The following is a 19,885-nucleotide window of genomic DNA, read 5'->3' as shown; positions in this document are numbered from 1 at the left end:
GTCCTTCAGAAAATTTTCCGCGGTCATCGGCAGGAAACGCGTTGCATGACGAATTAAATTGACCGAGCGGCTCAGCCATCGAACTCGAGACAGAAATGGGGGCAGCCCCATGGTGATGGTACAGGGCTCACAGGCCGGCGACCGTTGCAGGTGTCGCTAATCAGCCCTGCCAACCTCCTCAGTGCCCCAGTCTGATGTTGCACTGGCTCCAGCACCTTTATGCGCAGGGGATGCTGGCATCGGACAGCGCGTCCGCAATGCTGCACTGCAGTATCCGTATAGGCATAGGCATACGTTTGCGTCGAGTTTTCAAGCTTGCGCGCAAGCACACAGCAAGCCGGCTGATCTAGCTGACCCATGCGTCCTTGGTATGTGATGAAGCACGATACTGATGGAAATCCGAAGCGAGTTCATGACGGCTACCGACGAGGGAGCATGCGTGAAGCCGCCTGTGGTCTACTTGAGAAGCGGCAGTTGGAAATTCGAAAGCTCAAAAGCTCAGGTACAGAGGGATCGGGTAACAAACGCTGCGACAAAAAGTTGGAGTTGGCTCGAAATGATTAGTTGGGAAGACACACGCACACCACTGTCGGCTTGCAGGAGTACGAGAAGCATTTCGCATTAAAATACGAGACCACCAACTTTATCGGACGAGTGTGTGTAGGCCGACTCAAGGTGCAGGCAGATAAGTCGGGAGGCTTGATTGAATACCTCACGTTACCCTCAAAGCAGACCAACAAAAGCCCATTCACGCACCGAGCAGAGGGCAAAAAGGGGTTTGCAATTGGCCTCAAGGGAAGGTACCTATCTACCTATTCGAAGCAACGGGGTTCCCGCCCCGGGTTTCCGCCCTTCATGCAGCCCAGTGGAACGTCGGGTGGAACATCTTCCAGCTTTCCATTTCAGGTAACCCGCCACAAAACGTCCTCTTCCATCCGATGGTGAACGACGAAGATGATGAGAGCACATTTCTGCCGTTTACACGCGAAAATTATGAGTGACGGACTTGGCAGTGATGGACTGCACTTGTTGCATTTCGGCCGTGGCCTGTCGGTCGAGACGTTTCCTCCTTCTTACCTTGGTGAGGGACTGACTACCTTACCTTACCTTTCGTAGGTAGGTGTCAGCGGTGGCTTACGGCGGCACGACACGAGTCCCTGGTGCAGATCATCTAGCCTCTACGCAGTACGGCGGAGGTATCTTAGGTAAGGTACCTTAGGTAGGTAATGGACAGGAAGCTGCGGGCCTTGGCTGCGCCTCCTAGCGCGGCTGCTGCGACGAACAGCACGGGACCAGCCCCCTGGTCAAGGTTGGTGCGGCACGCTGGTTGGGCCCGACGTGTCTTCCCTGCCCAACAGTCGACAAGGTCCTGTTTTAGAGATCGGGGCTCGTCTTGCGCGGCTGGCTTTTGGGGGATGGCATCGCGTGCGTTGATAGGGCGGCTGGGGCTATAGAGGCCCGGCTTAAGGTACGCAAAATGAGCCAACATTATGCGCTTACGGCGGCCTCGTACTGATATGTATGTATGCTGTCAACATTTTCAGTACGTTCGCTGTGCGGCGTGGTCTTGAGTTTTGGGTCTTTCGGATCCGATCGAGCCCCGGTTTGCGCCCTAGTGTTCCATCCGAATTTGACCTGCCGCCCTAAAAGTTGCCTCCCTTCACTTCACGTCCACATAGGCCCATCGCTCGGACACCATCATGGTCTTTTTCGGGTGGACTCGGACTCCCGTCCCGTCGTCTTCGTTGACAGTCATCGTGACCGTGACCGTCATGGGATCGTCTGCGATGGGAAACCTCGGCCCTGGCCGCAGCGGGGTGCAGCTGCAGGCCGAACCAGCCCAAGGTGAAGAAGATATGCACGTCGGACCCTTCCTTTCCCGTCGAGTGTTTCCATGTCGTTTCCCGATTTGAATTGGATAACCTACTCGCTGGCCCTCCGAGAAAAGGACTCGTTCTCAAACCCCTCCATCTCCCCTCTTGTCTCCTCAACGCCGACCCAGCCCACCTCAGACAGACTATTTGCAGGACTACCTCACCTACGTAAGGTACCTATCTAGTGTTCAGCACGATCCTCTGTCGCCCCCTTTGGCACCTCGCTGGGTTCGCCCTCAACCGTACGCCGCTAGACGATGGGCCGCTCAAGAACACGTTTGACGCGACAAGACCAAACCTAGCTACACCACACCTAACTACCTTATACCTAGGGAGCAAGATCAGCCCGTCGACGCGACGCGGGTTGGTAGTTGCAGACGCGCTTGGAGCTGCACACAGGGCACCTCCAAGTTCAGGCCAGGGGAATCAATTGACTTGACACCTCCGCCAATATATCTTGACTGGGCCGTAAGGTATTGAACGCAAGGTGAGGTGAGCTACTATGTAGGTAAGGTCGGGAAGTTGTGGCCGTGTACATAGGTACCTTGTGTCCATGATCCCCGCCCCTGCCCCCTGACCTCCGATTTCCCTCCACTTCCTTTCCGTCGGCTCGGGTGTCCCCTGCCATCCCATCTGTCTCTTTACAGACGGCAGGCCCCTGGCCCCCGACTTCGTCTGTTCTTTCTACCTACCTACCTTACCCAAGGTAGGTCCTGCCCCCAAATGCGAGCCAACCTACCTTACCCTACCTACCTTACCTAGCACCGTATGAGGAGGTGAGGTGGGCAAGGTAAGGAAGGTGAAGTAAGGAGAATTGAATGCACGGCGCAGGCGCAGGCGGGCCCCCGTCCACTCCTCGTCTAGTCCCTTCCTCCAGTGTTCCTTTTTAACATGTCGATATCCCTCCCTCCATCCCCATTCTGCCCTCCCTTCTCAATTCCTAGGCCTCATTTACTGGCTTCTTCCCTTCTATTTCGTTCTCTTCCTGCGGATGGCCCTGTTCCCTCTCGGAACCTTGCCTCTGTTCTTCTCTTCTTAGCTTCTTCTTGTGCTTCTTCACATACGTTCGCTTCCACCCCGCCGAGCGCCTCTTTTCCCTCTCTTTCCATTCTTCCTGCCTGGCCTTGGCCTTTGTTTCTTGTCTTGGCCAGCCCTTCTCCTTCCAGCTTCTCTCAGACTCCTTCTCTTCTCGCCCAGTCTGACTCGTCTCTCCCTCATTCGACCGCCCGCCTTCGACATACAACTGCCTTGCGACTGACCACTTGAACCGTCATTCATTGTTCCAGACACCTGTCTACTCCTTACCTGTCGATATCGTCTGTCTCTGCTCCCCCTCTCGACTTGGACCGGCAGCTGCTGTCTCGTTGTTTCTTTTCTTGGCTCCTCGAAACGTGCCCCTGCGTGTTTGGGGCTTGCCTCGCCACGTTGACGCCCTCATACGCCACCAACACCTCCAACTCTGGGCGGCTCAGCTCCGAGATTACCACTTCAGCTTCAAGACAGACCATGAGCTGCTGTGTGACGCTGTGACGGGTCTGGTCATACACACACCAGTGTCTCATCACTTCTCGCAGGTCAGGCTGTATTTCTCAGCTGTTCAAACACCCCGCCACGCCCTCATTCCTCCATACCCTTCGCCAGACTTCACCTCTGCTACCCCGTGCCATCATGAGGCGTCGTATCTGGCTTCAGGCCACGGCTTCTGTTGTTCTTCTCGGGGCTGCTCACGCGCAGCTAGACTCGTTACCGCCATGTGGTGTAAGTCCTTTTTTTAACGTCATATCCAGCCTTGAAAATGCTGCTTCAATTCTTGAGCATCGTGGTGGCTGAGACTTGTCGACTGGAATGACACGTTCCTTATGCTTGTACTTTCAGCTAACTCAAGTCGTTAGATCTCATGTGTCAACACTGTCATTGCAAAGGGGTTCGGCTGCGCATCTCAGGACAACTCTTGCCTTTGCAAGCAACAAGATTTTGTATTTGGCGTTCGTGACTGTGCATCGCAGTCTTGCGGCGCCGACGTCGCTACCAAGGTGAACGATTACGTGACGGCTCTCTGTGCAAGTATGATGCCCCTTCGAAGCCACAGAGTCAGCAATGCGATCACTAACATGACGCCGTAGCTGCGACTCAGGCTCCTCCTGCATCGACACAACCGCCTGCATACCAGCCGGCTTCCTCGCCGCCGCCACAACCCACCACGCCCGCACCGGCCCAAGCATCATCTGAGCCACCTCAACCAGCGACTACTATCGCAACAAACGGTGCAGAGAAACCGTCGTCCCAACCCGTCAACTCGACACCGGCAGATGCAACAAGCAAGGCGATCTCTGAGGTTGCCCAGGCTACGCAAATCTCAACTCCTGCCCCCACAACTATGGTAAATTCCCCCCTGAAGCCGCAGAAAGGCTGACACAACTGACATTACGTTCTTGTAGTCAACATATACCAAATCAACCACCAAGTCAACTACTTCGACCTCGACAGGTTCCCAGGCCTCGCAATCCGGCTCCGCCTCAGAGAGCGATTCAGGAAAGCTCTCCAGCGATACTGCAGGCCTCTCAGTACCAGCGAAGATTGGAATTGGCGTTGGCGCTGGCGTGGGCGTCCTTGCAATCGCCCTTGCTCTCTACCTATTAGTGAGAAGGCCGCAGAACAGGACACGTTCCATGCAGATCTCAGGACCGATGCCAGGCTCTGGGAGAGACTACGGCATTGTGGGCATGACTGGCAAGAATCACTCGGAGCTGGAAATGCGGTCGCGAAGGTATGAGGATATGGTTCCACGCCAGTCCCCGAGACGGATGATTTGAGTGGCGTATCATTATACCCTCCACCGCCACTCGTTCATTTGTCTTAACAGGACTCGTCACAGCATGACGGGGATGGCCGGAGATCGTAGTTGGACTTGTGCCAGGCCAAGCTGTGGTAGATGCCTTGACTGAAACTGTCTGGCGTACAAGACGTTTGGTGAATGCGGCCGGCAGCACATTATGATTTACGATTGACGAATGTTTAGTGTACGGCGTAGGTAGGATGCGGAATGGAGCGTGGTGCCCAGCTTGCTCGCGATTATACCAATTAGGAGTTTGATTTGCTTCGCATAGACATGCGACATCAAGGCTACAGCCGGGAAAAATATGGCGTAATGGTTTTCATGGCATCTTTCATTGTACATATTCTTACAATTCCAGAGAGTGGTGTTGCACGCTCTGTTAAGACCAACCGACTTTAGATATCTAGACTCGGAGTCTTGTAGCCACGGTGAAAAGTGTCTACCAAGAGTAGTAAGGTCTTTGCGCAGACACAGGCCTATCAGGCAAGTGAACCCAGGGCTTCCTCCGCGCTTGTTTCGCCTCTCTCTCGTTGTGCTCGCGTAGTCTCGTCTTCTCCTCCTTCAGCACGACAGAAATGCCTAAAAATGGCTTGGTCAGCCCATATGAAGAAGATAAACGTCGATAAAGGGCCTGATCCGGGTCGGGACTTACTAGTTGACGGTGATTGAATGATGCCAAATCTGCCTCGTCCCTTGTAGTCCATTGACTTGGATCTCCAGGGTCCTCTTCCCACCCAAGACTCAGCAACGTAGAGCTTCGATGAGTTGTCGACTCTCAAAGCTTTGCCGTCCTTGGTCTCAATCTTGATTGGATCATGTGATTTACCCAGACCCATGCCGCGGCTGACGATGGCCAGATCTCGAGCTTCTTCGAGCTGATACTTGACCTCCCGGGCCATCTTCTTCTTTGAATATCGCATCTGCAGAATCGCCTCATCCACACTCTTGCCCTGTACTTGGCGGGCTAGGTGCACAAGTTTCTTGACGCTGGTCTCCAGGAATGGACTCTTATGCTGGAGCTCCTTCTCTGTCTGGGCGATGCGCTCAGAGCGGCTGACGCGGCCGTTGCGACGAACCATCTGGATGACTTTCTTCCTCTCCCATCGTAGACGAGCTCGCGGGTCGGGGTCAACCCGGTACGACATAGTTTCCGCCGTCTTCACAGAGCTTTGCATCCCGGGGGCAGTTTTTCCGCCCTCGGCGACAGCATCCTCAACTTCCTCTTCGAAAATAGAATTGGAAAGCGAAGCCTGCTGCTTCTTGGCGAATTGCTCACGGATCTTGGGGTCGTTGAGGTTCTGGCCACCGCTGAAGGAATCCTCAACAGGATTGCTCTTCTTACGGCCGAACATGCCAGAGAAGCCCCATTTGCTTCGAACTTGAGTGGCCGGGCGCAAGGGAAGAATGAGAGGCCTCGTTGTTGGTCGTGCGATGGATTGAAGGGTTGAAGGAGCTAGTGGACGATAGAGATTAGCTGGTCGATCCGCCAATGTCATGTCGAAGTAGCCAGCTTTATGAAGGGAAAACATGATCCTTAAAACTGACCGGAAAAGGTTAATCTCCTCGCAGGAAGGTGGAGGTTCATGGCTGCTGTTATGTGCGTTGGACGATAAACCAGCAATCCTACATCGCCATTCCCGTTCCCGCAGAAAATTGCTAGATCAGAATATCTGTTATGCAGAGGGGGCCGTCGTTCTGTGGATCTAGTCCTGAGCCGGAGTTGATCCGTTTGCACCGAGCCAAGAACAATGAAGCGGACGCTTATGTAAGGATATCTAGGTACCATGTGCCCAAACAGCAGCCAACCAGATGGAGGGGGATTCAAAGACTCAGGGCCTGCCTGGCTTAGGTAATGTGAGAAGTGCGGGAAGGTCAGGAACAAGTCACCTACGAAAGGGGAGAATGTGACATCACGTGATAACTCCATCGCGCGAATTCATCAGACCATTCGAGCTACCCGAAGACTTGAGCATTTCCAAATCACCCTGGGTTACACGAAATTTCGACTTAATCGACTCTCACAACTCCCACTCAACTCCGCATCACAATGGCCGGCACTACTGCTGTCAAGCCCATCACGGGCGTACGTTTCCCGAATCAATTGAGCACTTTGAGCCGCAGTCGCCGGGCCTACGGAGCATGAACAGTTGTTGGCTAACAGCGGGCAACAGATGCTGCGACGCAATCTTGTCCTCGACCTTGGCATAGCTCTTGGTGAGTTCTCCCCGAAACCCTCTTTTGGTCCGCTGCTGGAGTTGCGCCGTCCCATTACGCTACTTCATGGGGCATCCTCGGGATATGCATCGATGCGCTCGCTACCCAGCAGTTCCTCACCCATCCTTGGGACCAGTATCCTAACTTCATCGCAGGTCTCGGCTTTGCCATGGCCAACGTCTACTGGTATGCGAACACCGAAATAGATCCGCCCGATGCTTCACGCAAACATGCTTGAACTAACTATATGTCAGGTACGGCTTCCACATGCCTCGCACGAACGCTCGCGATGCCTATTACGCCAAGTTGGAGCAGCAGAAGGCCGAGGCTCGTGGCCAGAAGCAGTAAATGACTACAACGACGACGATTGACTGCGGTGGCAGCAGAAAACGAGGGCACTTTCTTCGGTCAGCGATGGGATTGAGAGAGCATTCGTGGTTATAGACAAGATACGGGCTTCATCAGCTGGTCAACCGACCCCGATTGTACCATACACACCAGCAAATCGAGTCGAGAACTATTCTTACGTCGAGGGCAACGGTCCAAGGGTGTGACATGCAGAAATTTATGCTGCGAGGTGTGTGAGGCGCTCAGTCAGACGTGCTGCTTGTCGCGAAAATGATACTGTAACCAATGCCTCAAAGGACGAAATACTCAAAAGTCCGTCTCACATACAAAGCTCCCAAGGGAATTGACAGGTCTCTCTATACTGCACATCAACCTACTTCAAGTTCTAAAGGGGGCCCTGAATTCTGTTCGTAGCTTTTTGATCGCCTGCCTTTTTCCAGCACCAGAACATTTCTATTTCTCCCACAACTCTGGCCATTCATGATACGTCCGCTGGTCACCATTTCCATCTCTGCCATGGTCCTGGCGGACATCTGTACTGCGCAGACCTGAAGTATTGGCGTGCCCATCTTCGGCTCCAGCATTCATCCCTTCCCATGCTGTGGTTTCAACAGTAAATGTACCCTTCTTGTCCTGGCATCTATTGAAGGTGTTCAGTAATCTTGGGCATTCCATGGGAATGAATCATATCGCCGATTTCGTGCGGCATGAGATTCGTCAAGTTAAACAAAGTAGGGAACGGACTTACTGCCGGAAAAACCGCATGACAGGCCAACATCCAATGGGGCTGTCTCTGCGGTCGGGGTTTTTGACGGTGCATCTAAACTGCGTCATCGCCCGCAACGCGCACTTGGACAAATCGACATCAGCACCCCTCTCAAGCTTGCGCTTTTTGCCTCTCAGGTCCGCCTGCACATGTCGCGGCAAATCTGACGCATCGAAAACAAGGCAGGGTGGGGTCATCTCGACTGCAGAGGCGGCGTCGAAACCAACCGCAAGGATGAAGAAGTATCTGGACAAGAAAAAGTATTCGCGGCTCTCGATGAGGGGCAGGAGGCTCTTGGGCGACGCTAAAGAGACCACGCTAGAAGAGGTTGGTGTGCCACAAGATGAGAGGCGATGAGTAGTCTGGACTGGTGAGGTTGAGTAAATGGTGGACGATGGATGGGGTGGGTGTTTTGGGGGAACGGCCGACGCAAACTTTTGGTCCGAGGAGGGGCCAGACAGCTCACCACTCACACACCTCAAACCCCCAGACTATTTGCATCAAAACATCACCAGGCTCCGTTCAGCATGTCACAGCAGATATCTTTTCGCTCATTTGTCATTGTCATACAGCTGATTGTGTTTCGATAGGTCTTGGACGTCTTCAACGCAGAACAAAAGCCCGTCAACCCCACGAAAAGGAAGAATCGACCTAATTTCTTTCCCATCCCACTCCTGAATGCGTTCGCCGTCAAGAACTTTCGTGCTACACAATCGATTCCTCTCGCCGTCACCGGCCGTCAACTCCCGCTCATCTACCGGCTTGTGTCGGGCCTCGTTTCTGCGCCCCACTTCAAGACGGTTCTCATCTTCGACACAGAAGGCCGCTTTGACGTTACACGCCTCTGCTGCGGTGTCGACGACATCCGTCACGTATACGTTCAGCGTCTGGCGCGCTGTGGTATCACCGGCAGCACCAATGGCCCCGCCGATCGAAAGCGTATCTCCCCAAACCAACTTCGGGAGCAAGTCGCTGCGGCCGAGCAATGGATATTCTACGGCAAGCACAATAGCGGCGCACGCGAGTTGTGGGGGACTGTGGTCATCGGAGCTATCGGAGCCGGCGACATAGTGGCCGCTTGGAGAGGCTGGCTGGATGTCGAGCGCGCCAACGTTCCCGGGTTCTCCATCGCGTGCAGCGCAGAGGAGGCCATCGGCGATCGCGAAAGGCGTCAAGAAGCCGTTGACGCGGCGCTGTGGGTTGCCTCTGCGGGGTGGGGAAGCTTTACCTTCACGGAATCCGTTCCTCATGCACCCGAGTCTCACCACAGCAATGCAATGACGACTGGAAACAGTCAAAAGTGATGGGGCCGTGGAGGATGCGGAGGAGGAGACAAAAGAGGAGATGCGAGTGGAGCGAGCATGCTTCTCGTAATGTCCAGTGCACCTACATCTGCAACTACGTGCTACATTGCACATTTAATGACATGCTCAGGATGCTCTCCTTCTACGTCTTCACCAACATCTCTGAACCCACCATACCCACATGTTCCACTTGCATGAAGACAAACCCTACTACAACAACCCGCCGTTGCAGCACTCCAAGTCATGTTAGCTCGGAGCTGGTGTACTTGGAAAACACGGAGCGGAAAGGGATCGGCGGCCCAGGTAGCCGAAAGGGGGGAACATGCACCAACGCCAACACCGGCCGGACTTGGCATGTATTACAATAACACGGCGCCGCGCCAGGCCGCAGCATGGCGGAGATGCGCAGGCTAGGCATCGGCCCAAACGGGTAGGACCAGAACCCTCTCGGCATCTCAATCCCGTCTTATTACCTTTCATAGTCCCCCAAAGCCAATCAAACATCATGTACATGGTTCGGCAGCGGCGTGAAATATTGTAACGAAGCCAGCCAAGAGATGACTTAGCTTCATGGACCCCCTAAATCGTGCCATAAACAAGCATTTTGAAGCTTGGCGATAATAGCCAGGTGTTGGGCGCGAAAACCAATAAATCGTGTCATAAGGGCGGCACATATCCAAATACTTCAAATTCCCCAGCGTCAAATGGCGCCTGTGTATCGTGTATTCTGCTGTAGCTAGTCTTACAACTCTAGATTGCGGTCATATAACTCGTTGATTTGAAAACGCCTGTGGTATCACAATTTTCCCCCGAACTAAACAAGCACCCTGGACTCTTAGCCCCAACACTAGAAAAAGAAGGAATTGGCTCGCTAGCAACTAAACTCCGGGATCGCGAAGTTCACATGACCACACTAACCCAAGATTGGCTGGTTACGCTCCTCCAGAGGAGTGAAAACGGCACTGTCCTTCGATTGCAGAGCCTTCAGACACTCCTCTTCACCAAGAATGTCTTTTCTCAGCGACGTAACAACCCTCTTGCGGATCTCGCGCTGGATGCCGTAGCGCACAGCGTCTAGGACGTTATCGACAGTAGCCTTGGGCTTGTAAGCCGGCTCCGTACCATCTTGGTAGACACCGGTCTTGACGAGGATGCTATGCCACTCGTTGTCCGCATGCTCATCGTAGGCGTTGGTGCCCCGAATATCACTCTCCGGTGTGTCTCCAACAAAATAGACGGTGTCGGGAGGTGCGTCCAAGCCGTGTTGCTGACGACGCCATTGCTGCAGCAATCTCGTTGCAAACTCGAAGGTACTGACCTGGGGCTTGCCGAAAGCGTGGGTGTGTAACTTGCCCTTCTTCTTGGTAACGTCACGGAAAATGACTTCCAACATGCGGCGCAAGGCGCCCATGCCAAGACGAACGTTATCGTGGGCAGCAGACCAGACTATATCGTTATGGGAGAAGTAGATGGGTGGGCCCTCGTCAAAAGTTTCGCTCAGAGTACCGAGACGGCCGCCCTTGGACATGGCGAGGTCGAGCATAATTTGAATGTCGCCAGCCCAGTCTCGGGAGTCAGCGAAGACAAAAATGGCTTCAATAGTGACATCGGTAAAATCTCTTTCGCGAGAATTTGTAAGTTCGTCTTGAGTGAGCTTGCGGAAGGGGGTTGTCGCGGAGTTGTGCTTGATAATGTCTCCGGGTGTAATAACATCCTTGAAACCATAGCCCTCTGCAACTTCGCGGCACTTTTCGCCCTCACCGCCAACAACAAGGACAGTGTTGAAGCGCTCGGCCATTTCCCTCATGGGAGTGTGACCGCAGATGAACTGCGCTGGCGAAATGTCAATTTCCATCTGCTTAGACAGATCACCACACCTCTCTTCTTCCGTCTTACCACCACCATTGGTGAGGAAGATGTACGGGCTGTTAAATCATGCATGTTAGCATCCGTTATTGGCAAGCAGGAAAGCCACGGTGTGGCGGACACAAGTGGGGCCATGCGGTGTGGCGGGCTGACAACTTACATCTGAATACCGTATTCGTTGTCGCCATTCAACACCTTCATCGCCTCAACTGCTTCGGGGATTGCCCGACCTCCTCGAATGAGGACACCGTCGATATCGAAGGCGAAAGCAAAGCTGTCAGCGACAGGAGCGTCGATTGTGGGTGTGACTGGTGACAGAGCGCCGGCAGGGCTACCCAGGGCCGATGATCCAGCAGAGCCGCCGGCGGAGCCATCCAGAGAGGATTCGGGAGTGCTTAGAGCAAGATTGTCCAGTTCCTTGCGGGCTGCGACGATGCTTTCAATGAAGCTACCCGTGGACGAAGCTCGGTGGTTGGGAGCCATGTTTGATAACCGATAGGAGGGGAGTTGAGCACGGAGAAAGCAGACTAGTTTCCTGGTGCGCAATCAAATGAAATGATAAGTAGTAGAATGCACCCGAGCTTAATCTTTCAAAGATAAAAAGCTGTCAAAAGCGCTGGTGAATCGGAAAAGTAGATGATGAAGCGACAATTAGTATTCTCTTGAGAATGCGTCCTGGGGACCACCGGCTTATATAGTCCAGGTATGAGAGCATCTTGACTTGATGCTGACGTCTCACTCTAATAGCTAACCTCTCTTTCTGGAGTACTTTCTTTCCAACGTGTGAATGTCTCCGCAAAAACCAGGCAAACGCAGGCCCATGTTGACTGATACTCCTGGGATGAGTTTCTTGAGTCGTGCATGGTCCGTGGATACGTGGAGGCGAAGTAGCATGAGAAGTTTTTTTGGATCCTAGACCTGCGTGCTCCACCGAGGGGGACACAAGGACCTTACCTGGTGGTGAGAATTCTGATTCCTACAGGATGGAGCTGTACATGTTCAGGATAAGCTCATTACCCAATATCCAAAGTATACTGCATGTGTGTGCGCCTGTTTGAAAGCAAAGAAACGTGGGCACAAAGCGGAGCGACGGCGGTGAGATTCAGATTGGGGTCGGCGCAAAGGCTGGGCCGGGCAAAGAAATGAGCGAGTCACCCAGCCAGCCGCCAACCAAGATGGCAGTTTGAGAGAGAGCATGGTGAACGAGGCTCCATCCGGCCCCAGTTTGCCAACCGTCATGGTGGAGACTTGGCTTTCTTGTTCCTCGTTGCGGCTGCGAAAGGTTCCGCCGAGAACCAAGGAGAGGCCGTCGAAAAGTCCCGAGAGGGATGATGATAACTGGACTGATGCGGCAGCGATCGCCTTTCCAAAGCGGCCTTGGCGAGTGCACATGCAAGCCGCCATCACGCCCGTTGGACCCTGAAATAAGCAGACTTTCAAGACTTTCGGATGGGTGCTGCGGCTTGCGGCATGGTCAGCCAAAAACAGCAATGATGAGGGAGGGACATCCAAGATGGACAAGGCAAGCGAGAGAAGAAGCGACACGCAGTTAGAGAGAAGGACGCCTCGGGCCAACGAAAGGTAAAGACAGCCAGGAGTTTGATCCGGTATCTTTCAAAGTATATGCCGCGCCACCTCGTCTCTAGTAGTACAAATGTACATCGGTGCAGGTTTTGTGTGATGCCTCTCACCTGAAAAGGGCAGAGACACTGTGAGGATGCCCCTCCTCTGCCCCTCCCCCTCCTCCTGTCCTCTTCCCTTCCGTGGCTCCCATTGGATCCAGGGGCTCCTCCTTATCGATCGTTCCTTGCGATTCGGCTAGACGTTACAGGGATGGTGCCAGCAACGTGCCGTGATAGCACAGATTGTGGTCCACAAATGCGAGAATGCAATCGCACCATGAGGTGAGAGCAAGGGCGTCGGTGTCAAGAAGATTGGAAAAGTGTATGTAGCGCAGGCCTCGACGTATGAGAGTTGCGGCCGTGTGGTGGCCAAGCGGGCTCCATCCGAGCGGGTCCGGAGAGCCCGCAGTGACGTCATGCTGGTGGATACCGACTCGAGACAGGCAAGGGTTCAGAAACCAGTGTGACAGGCCGGATTCTCAGGTGCTTTCATTGGACCAGGAGGGCTCCGCAAGACGGGCCGAAGGAACTTCCGCAGCATCGGCGGGCTTAGGTAATGCGCTTGTGGCGGCAATGAACCGGGCGCTTGGAAAGGGGTCGGGCCCGGAAGGCCTCGGGCGTGTCTAAGGTACGGTTTTTTCTGATACCGGTTCCGCATGACAGGGCTTGTCTCACTGCCTCCTAATTAAGCACGGCTGGCATAGCCTTGAAGAAAAAAGGCGATTTGAGAGTCCAGCAATGCTGGTCCTTGGCAATCGCCCACAGGATGCCGTTTTCCTGCCAACCTATCTGGGCTAACAGCGACTGACTCGGCGAATGACGTCTCGTTGCGGCTTCTCCATGTCATTGCGAACAGGACCACAAATCCACAACATCTCCAGGCCATCCACATACGCTGTACCCGCCGCCACGGTCACGTCGCTCCGCGGTCTGTCCCTCGTCAACATTTGTGGGTGAACTGGCTGCTCCCACCCTCCCCATTGGGAGACGGGCGCAATACGCACAGTATCTCCCTTTTGGGTCCGAGGAGTGGGAGGGCACGAGGGACAATGGAAAATAGGCAACGGGACAATGAAGCATATGGCCAAATGTTCGACTCGTACAGTATGTATTGGTCAATTCGACACATTCCCCAAGTATCCACTGCGTTCCCAGCGACATGTGCAACGCATTGCAGGCTCACTGCGCGAGGTAAGGTCATGTAGGGTGGGCAGGCAGGAAGGCAGGCAAGGCAGGGTGGGCATGGTGGGAATTCTCACAGGCTCGGGACGACCTCTTGATGCGCGGTTTATCATCCATAGCCTTTTGTCTCTCTGTTTTCCTGCGCCTCGCCGTCTTTTTCCTGCGCAGCTACGCCATCGGTCAGCTTTGCCGAGACGAGGCAGGACGTTGGCCGAACAGAAACAGGCCGTGGTCCGGCGCTATCGCTATCGCGTCCCGCTGCCACCACGCGCACTACTCGCCATTCGCATTGTGATGCCGTCACCGTCCGTCGTCTCTGTACTCATATGCACGCCCCCCTTGCAACCCCCCTTGCCTTCGATGTCTGCCAAAAGTCCACCAGAGACGGTTTGGACATAACGGGCCTTGTCATTCCTCATAAATCTGCTGCATGTATCAGCCAGGTCCTATTCGTCTGTTGCTGCTCTCTGGGCAGAAAATAGCATGGACAACGACAGGCGAGAACGAGAGGAGGGAAACAAGTACCAGGAGCCCTTGGTACTATTACTCTGCAGACACCAAAGAGGCTGAGGGGCTCCACGAGGGAATAATGGAGGGTCATGGTTCCAGTGAGCTGGCGTGACTGGATGGCCAGAGCACGAAAGTGGATTCTGGGAGACGCCGCTCACTTGCTAGTAATCAATCATACATTCGTCCATCCTTGGAGCTGCGTTTCACCCTGGATGATGGGCAACGCAGGCTAGGCGGGCAGGTAGTAGCCAAAGCGCCTTCGCGTGCGAGGTGCGTGTGCATCTCTCTTTTATCCCTCAATCGTCTTGCAATATGCCTCATTCCTCATTCCTGTTTTATGATACCTTCGGGCAGGATTCCCCGATACCAAACACTAAAATGGAAACAAAAACAGGTGAGGGGTCATGGCGCTTATTGAAGGTTGACAAAGAGGCCGCCATCAACGAGTAACTGTGCACCGGTAACATAACCGCTGAGCTCTTCACAGGCCAAGAAGACGGCCGGGCCGGCAAGGTCGGACGGCACTCCGGTGCGACCCAGAGGAATGCGGGACTCCATGTATGTGCGCTTGGCATCATCTGAGAGATCTTCATCGTTGAGCTGGGTCTTGATCGTGCCAGGGAGCAACGCGTTGCAGCGAATTTTATGCTTGCCCAGAGCAACAGCGGTGCTCTGCATCAAACTGAGGACACCGGCCTTGGTGGGAGTGTAATGTGTTTGCAGACCGCCACCGACGAGGGCAGAGATGGATGAAATGCCTATGATGCTGCCTCCCGGGGGCGACTGCTGGCTCATCTGGCGAGCAGCAGCTTGTACGACATAGAAAGCACCGTCGAGGTTGGTTCGAACAGTTTTGGTAAAGAGGTCTGGCGTCAAGTCGAGAAACTCGGCAAAGGTGCAGATGCCAGCGTTAGAGACACAGACGTCGAGGCGGCCGTTGCCCGAGTGCTTAACGGCGAGAGCCACCAGCTGGGCGGCGGTCTCGGGCTCGCGAACGTCACCAACTTGATGAGCGAAGCGTCCGGCGTCAGAGTTCGCCTTTCTCAAAGAAGCTGCCTCGGATTCGAGAGAATAGAGATGAGGTTGGTCCTTCTCAAGGCCCAGGTGGTTGACGACAACATTGGCTCCTTGTTTGAGGTATTCAAGACAGATGGCACGTCCTATACCGGTGGTACCCCCAGTGATGATGGCGGTCTTGCCGGCGAGAAGGTTGGTTGGAGTCATATTGTTGTCAATTGCCCGCGCAATAGTCCGGGACGTCGCACAGAAGCCGGAGGAGGTGAGGTTGATTTTATGTCGGGTGCGGGGTTGTCTTGGGCGGCAAGGGTGTCGGAGGATTTAGTTGGTTCGACGGCGAGGGGACCGCGACCCGGGTGAGGAGAAGCCGGAGGGGTTAGACAAGATCGATCGTAGCCTCCTTCAGATTGATGGCGTGCAAGATGGTTTGTTGACTTTCTTCCGGCTCGGAGCGAATGCGTTCTGACACGGGTGGGCGAGTGGCTGACCAGCAGAGTATTTGTAGCTGCGGACGACCGTGTGGTGCTGTGGTGACGGCGGTGGAGGAGGCGGAGACGCGGGAGGCGCACGAGGGGTTAATGTGCAGCGAGGCCGGTTCTTTGGAGCACCGACGAACCGAGTCACGATGCCCAAGTTGGTACGTAAGTTAGGTACTAAGTACCTAAACTTAGGTGAGGCCGGTGAGTATCCATACTTTTGTTACCCTTTCTTGCCATTACGAAGGCACCTTGAGATAGGTAGGTAGGTAGGTAGGTAGGTAGCAAAGAATGCGCAGGCATCGTGACGTTCTGTCAGAAAACATCGTCAAAGCTACCGGGCTGCCTTACCTACTCAACCTAGGTAAGGTCATGATTGAGTCGTCCAAGGTGCCATCCCCGGAAGGTGTCTGTCCATTCCAGTGTCCCTTCCCCCAGATCACTTCCATAGGTTTCATTCACTGCACCGTGAGCCCCTTGAAACCCCCACCATGGACCCGCTGCGAGCTGTGCCCGTTCTCTAGGTACCTTACTTAGTGTCACTCACCCCGCGTCCTCGGGCCTCATTACAGCGAGCCAACCCCACCAAGCACAGTCGGGAGTCCCTAGTTCTGACAATGTCCACGCCGCCGAGACGGCCTTTGCTCCGCGACCTTGGGCGACCCAACGGCACTTTCATCGCCTGTCTCGGATTTTCCGGTGAGTCATGCGCTGAGGGTGTCCCGAGAATGGATCTCATCTCTCTCAGCCACGCAATCACTGCCATGGTTAGACTGCTGCTGGCTGTCCAGATCAGGTCACATTTCTGATTTCAAATTCGGCAGAGACCGAGGGCATAGAGAACGAAGAACACAGTGAGCCGTCATAAACATCCATTTCGTTTCCATTGCTACAGCATTATGAGAGATGGCCGCCGGTTACGGCACTATCCTAAGGGTCTTGTTTGCAATGGCTCCCTGCCGAGAACAATACTCGGCGCTCCACCACCGTTCGCCTCTATATTTCATGACCGTGCATGCCGTGAGCCTCTATTGTCTCCTTGTACTTCAAGCGCCATTCGTGCCGTTAGCAGCCGCCTGCTCCTCTGCCGTCTTCAAAGGCCTCTCCTATCTTGCTGTTAGTCTTGCTACAATCGCGTGTGGGTGGGTAGCTAGTTTCTTACGATGTTGGTGCTGAGCAGCGCCTTGCCTGGAATCAACTTTGACCTCACGGCCGGGTTCAACGTCAAGCCAAAGCCAGGCTTATCCAAGTCTGCCGTTGTGAGATATCCCTTGGTGGGAATGGGCTCGTCCAGGAAGAGATCACCGAACACGGGAAGCACGCTCTTGCCATCTGGGGAGTTTGCCAGGTACTCTTGGAAGGGCGTGTTGGGCTGTGAGATGACAAAATGGTAACTGTACGGGCCACTGGCGTGAGGGACAACAGGAATGTCATAGGCGGACGCCATCGCCGAAACCTTGAGCAGCTCTGTTAGGCCACCGAGCCACATGACGTCGGGCTGGATGATGTCGAGGTTGCGGCCCTCGATAAGCTTGCGGAACCCGAACCGTGAGTACTCGTGCTCGCCCGTTGTGAACTTGATGGTCGGGTGTGCCCGCTTGATCTGCTCAAAGCCGTCCGTATCATCGGGGGACAGACACTCCTCCCACCAGTTGATGTTAAGGTCCTCGCACGCCTTCGCAATCTCGATTGTGTAGGGCACGTTCAGACTCATGTAACAGTCTACCATGATTGGGAAGTCGGGGCCGACGCTCTCACGGTGCTTGCGCAGGAACTCGACGTTCTTCTTCAGCCCAACGTGTCCCTCATCTGGGCAGTAGGGGAGAGGAACCTTGCCGCCCCAGAAGCCCATCTCCTTGGCCGCAGCCGGCTCAGGACCGGTGCAGTAGAAATCGAGTCGCTCCTTGGTGGCACCACCGATAAGTCTGTAGACAGGCTCATTTCTCAACTTGCCCAGCAAATCCCAAATGGCCAAGTCAATGACGGAAATGACGGCGAGGGGCAGACCCTTGCGGCCGTAGAACATGGAGCCTCGGTACATCTGCTCGAACAGCAGGTTCGTGTTGCGTGGATCGGCACCGATGAGGAAGCGCTCGAAGTGCTGGTGGACGAGCCAGCAAGCCGGAGGACCTGTGCATCGTGTGTTAGCAAGTTAACTTCTCCGTTGTCTCGCCCGAGAAAGGCGTCGCGGATACACCCATCTTACCTCCAAAGCCAGTAGCAATTCCAACGGTGCCATCTGAAGATTCAATCTCGACGAGGAACGAGCCCAGCACGTTGATGCCCCAACTCGTTCTGGAATTGCGGTATTGCTCCCATCGCGAGCAAGGCGTGGAGATGGGGCTGTCAATCAACCTGTTGAGAATCAGTGTCAGTCGTGCTTCTGTGACACGTCGTACCGCTGCAGTCGGAGCGACGCGGTGAGAAGCTTACCAGTGGCCGCCCTTGACATTGTGGTAGTCGCCTCCGGAGCCGACGCCGCCAATAACGAAGGTCCGAATCTCCTTGATGGAGGGGAATGACCTCACGGACGCCATTGTGTCACCCACTGTATGGCTCTTGCTGAGGGGGTGGAAGTGGTGGTGAGGAGGGAGTGATGCGCTGCAGGGACAGTTACGAGAGCCACGATGCGGTTGGGAAAGCGATTGAGAGGGAAGAAGTTGTGAGGGGAAGAGAAAATATATCAGCGTCTTTTTAAGAATAATTGGAGGAGGACGCCATGCGGTATGCGGGCGGGCTTACGAAACAGACAAGCCGAGCTGGATACGAAGGGAGGGGAGGAAAAAAAAAAAAGAGACAGCTAATCAGACGACGGAACCTACGCGGCCAGGCAAGAAGCAACTGGGCAAAACCGGTAACGGCAACACGATCAGGTTAGTGGGGGTAAAGAAGACATGGCTGGGCCGAGAGTCTCGTGGACTCAACTCGTGCTGCCTCACTGACTGAGGTAGCGAGCGGTGGACGGGAAGGTTTTTGGAGATCGGTGTCAGATGTCCCGACAGGCGGAATCCATTGACACTCGGCATGGGGGTTCGGAAGCTCCAGCGTACGCCCAAGGCATAAAGGCCCCTCCTTACCTCCACTGTAGTGTACTTAGGTATGAAGTCCTTCCCTCTCCGTGCGTCTGCCGGGCTCGGACGTGGTGGTAGACATGGACACTGAGTGAGGGCCTTAGGCTGGAAGTGATTCAACTGCTGGCGTGGGCAGCAACTTGAAGGATATGACCAGCTGATGTCGTTCAGACGGATGTAAAGACGCGCTGAGTTCGGCATGGAACACAAGCTTCTCTACTCGACCAACAACGAACTCAATCGAGTAAGTGGCACAAGGCTCGACCAACTGCCCTGCAGACGCTCGCCAATCGGACAATTCGATGTATACCTGGGCTTGCGGAAGGCGATGGTGGATGAGTCTGCGTCTCTGGCTCGACTACAGCAATCCTGGTTGGGTTGCGTGGAGCGGGAAAGGCCGCGCCACGTTGCTCCCAGAGTCAATTCGGGTGAGCTCTGTTCCGTACGAATCCCAGCCGTGGTCTCGTGACAGTAGGCTTTCGGGGAATGGGACAACTCTGGCCGAGATCTAGTCCGGGCCTACCTTAGGCTGCTTCGCCTGAGGCATTAACAGGTGCTTTCCTCCACTGCGGAGCACTCCGGTCGCAGCCCGATGTGGGAGGCCGGCGCTCCGGTAGCCGTCTCCGCACCACGACTCCAGGTCTGCCCGGCGCCGGCGGATCGCCGACGACGGACACAGGTGTGTTATGTCGTGATTGATCACGTGGAGCCTGCCGTTTATGCTACTGCAGTGTGGTCGTAGGCAATGGAATCTTCTTGCCTCGGCCTGGCGCAGCCGCTAGATCACGCATCTCAAGCC

The 19,885-nt window shown here is 54.7% G+C and overlaps 7 protein-coding genes and 1 pseudogene across 8 annotated transcripts; 3 read left to right on the top strand and 5 right to left on the bottom strand.

Moving 5' to 3' along the window:
* Nucleotides 1–3,542: 3,542 nt before the first annotated feature.
* Nucleotides 3,543–4,687, top strand: GCG54_00011856 (uncharacterized protein; the record flags this gene model as incomplete). The annotated part of the gene is made up of 4 exons (XM_045411746.1): nucleotides 3,543–3,632; nucleotides 3,767–3,938; nucleotides 3,998–4,254; nucleotides 4,313–4,687. The coding sequence occupies 4 exons, from the start codon at nucleotides 3,543–3,545 to the stop codon at nucleotides 4,685–4,687; spliced, it is 894 nt and encodes a 297-aa protein (XP_045256929.1).
* Nucleotides 4,688–5,149: 462 nt separating this feature from the next.
* GCG54_00011855 (uncharacterized protein) lies at nucleotides 5,150–6,206 on the bottom strand (the record flags this gene model as incomplete). Its single annotated transcript, XM_045411745.1, has 2 exons — nucleotides 5,150–5,289; nucleotides 5,363–6,206. 2 exons carry the CDS (start codon nucleotides 6,204–6,206, stop codon nucleotides 5,150–5,152), a joined length of 984 nt encoding a protein of 327 aa, XP_045256928.1.
* A 551-nt stretch (nucleotides 6,207–6,757) lies between these two features.
* GCG54_00011854 lies at nucleotides 6,758–7,272 on the top strand (annotated as a pseudogene). The gene is made up of 3 exons: nucleotides 6,758–6,793; nucleotides 6,882–7,110; nucleotides 7,179–7,272. Coding segments are annotated over exons 1-3 (359 nt in total).
* A 453-nt stretch (nucleotides 7,273–7,725) lies between these two features.
* Nucleotides 7,726–8,235, bottom strand: GCG54_00011853 (uncharacterized protein; the record flags this gene model as incomplete). Its single annotated transcript, XM_045411744.1, has 2 exons — nucleotides 7,726–7,912; nucleotides 8,021–8,235. 2 exons carry the CDS (start codon nucleotides 8,233–8,235, stop codon nucleotides 7,726–7,728), a joined length of 402 nt encoding a protein of 133 aa, XP_045256927.1.
* A 37-nt stretch (nucleotides 8,236–8,272) lies between these two features.
* GCG54_00011852 (uncharacterized protein) lies at nucleotides 8,273–9,342 on the top strand (the record flags this gene model as incomplete). The annotated part of the gene is made up of 2 exons (XM_045411743.1): nucleotides 8,273–8,365; nucleotides 8,629–9,342. The coding sequence occupies 2 exons, from the start codon at nucleotides 8,273–8,275 to the stop codon at nucleotides 9,340–9,342; spliced, it is 807 nt and encodes a 268-aa protein (XP_045256926.1).
* A 913-nt stretch (nucleotides 9,343–10,255) lies between these two features.
* On the bottom strand, nucleotides 10,256–11,691 carry GCG54_00011851 (Haloacid dehalogenase-like hydrolase domain-containing 5; the record flags this gene model as incomplete). The annotated part of the gene is made up of 2 exons (XM_045411742.1): nucleotides 10,256–11,267; nucleotides 11,369–11,691. 2 exons carry the CDS (start codon nucleotides 11,689–11,691, stop codon nucleotides 10,256–10,258), a joined length of 1,335 nt encoding a protein of 444 aa, XP_045256925.1.
* Nucleotides 11,692–14,933: 3,242 nt separating this feature from the next.
* On the bottom strand, nucleotides 14,934–15,746 carry GCG54_00011850 (L-rhamnose-1-dehydrogenase; the record flags this gene model as incomplete). Its single annotated transcript, XM_045411741.1, has 1 exon — nucleotides 14,934–15,746. The coding sequence occupies one exon, from the start codon at nucleotides 15,744–15,746 to the stop codon at nucleotides 14,934–14,936; it is 813 nt and encodes a 270-aa protein (XP_045256924.1).
* Nucleotides 15,747–17,061: 1,315 nt separating this feature from the next.
* On the bottom strand, nucleotides 17,062–18,552 carry GCG54_00011849 (L-rhamnonate dehydratase; the record flags this gene model as incomplete). Its single annotated transcript, XM_045411740.1, has 4 exons — nucleotides 17,062–17,121; nucleotides 17,178–18,145; nucleotides 18,222–18,370; nucleotides 18,449–18,552. The coding sequence occupies 4 exons, from the start codon at nucleotides 18,550–18,552 to the stop codon at nucleotides 17,062–17,064; spliced, it is 1,281 nt and encodes a 426-aa protein (XP_045256923.1).
* Between the last annotated feature and the right edge of the window lie 1,333 nt (nucleotides 18,553–19,885).

This window comes from Colletotrichum gloeosporioides, assembly GCF_011800055.1.
Source record: "Colletotrichum gloeosporioides strain Lc1 chromosome Unknown consensus_108, whole genome shotgun sequence".
Classification (NCBI taxonomy): Eukaryota; Fungi; Ascomycota; class Sordariomycetes; order Glomerellales; family Glomerellaceae; genus Colletotrichum; species Colletotrichum gloeosporioides.
Note: the sequence above shows the minus strand (reverse complement) of the source record. Positions and strands in the feature narration are given on the sequence as shown.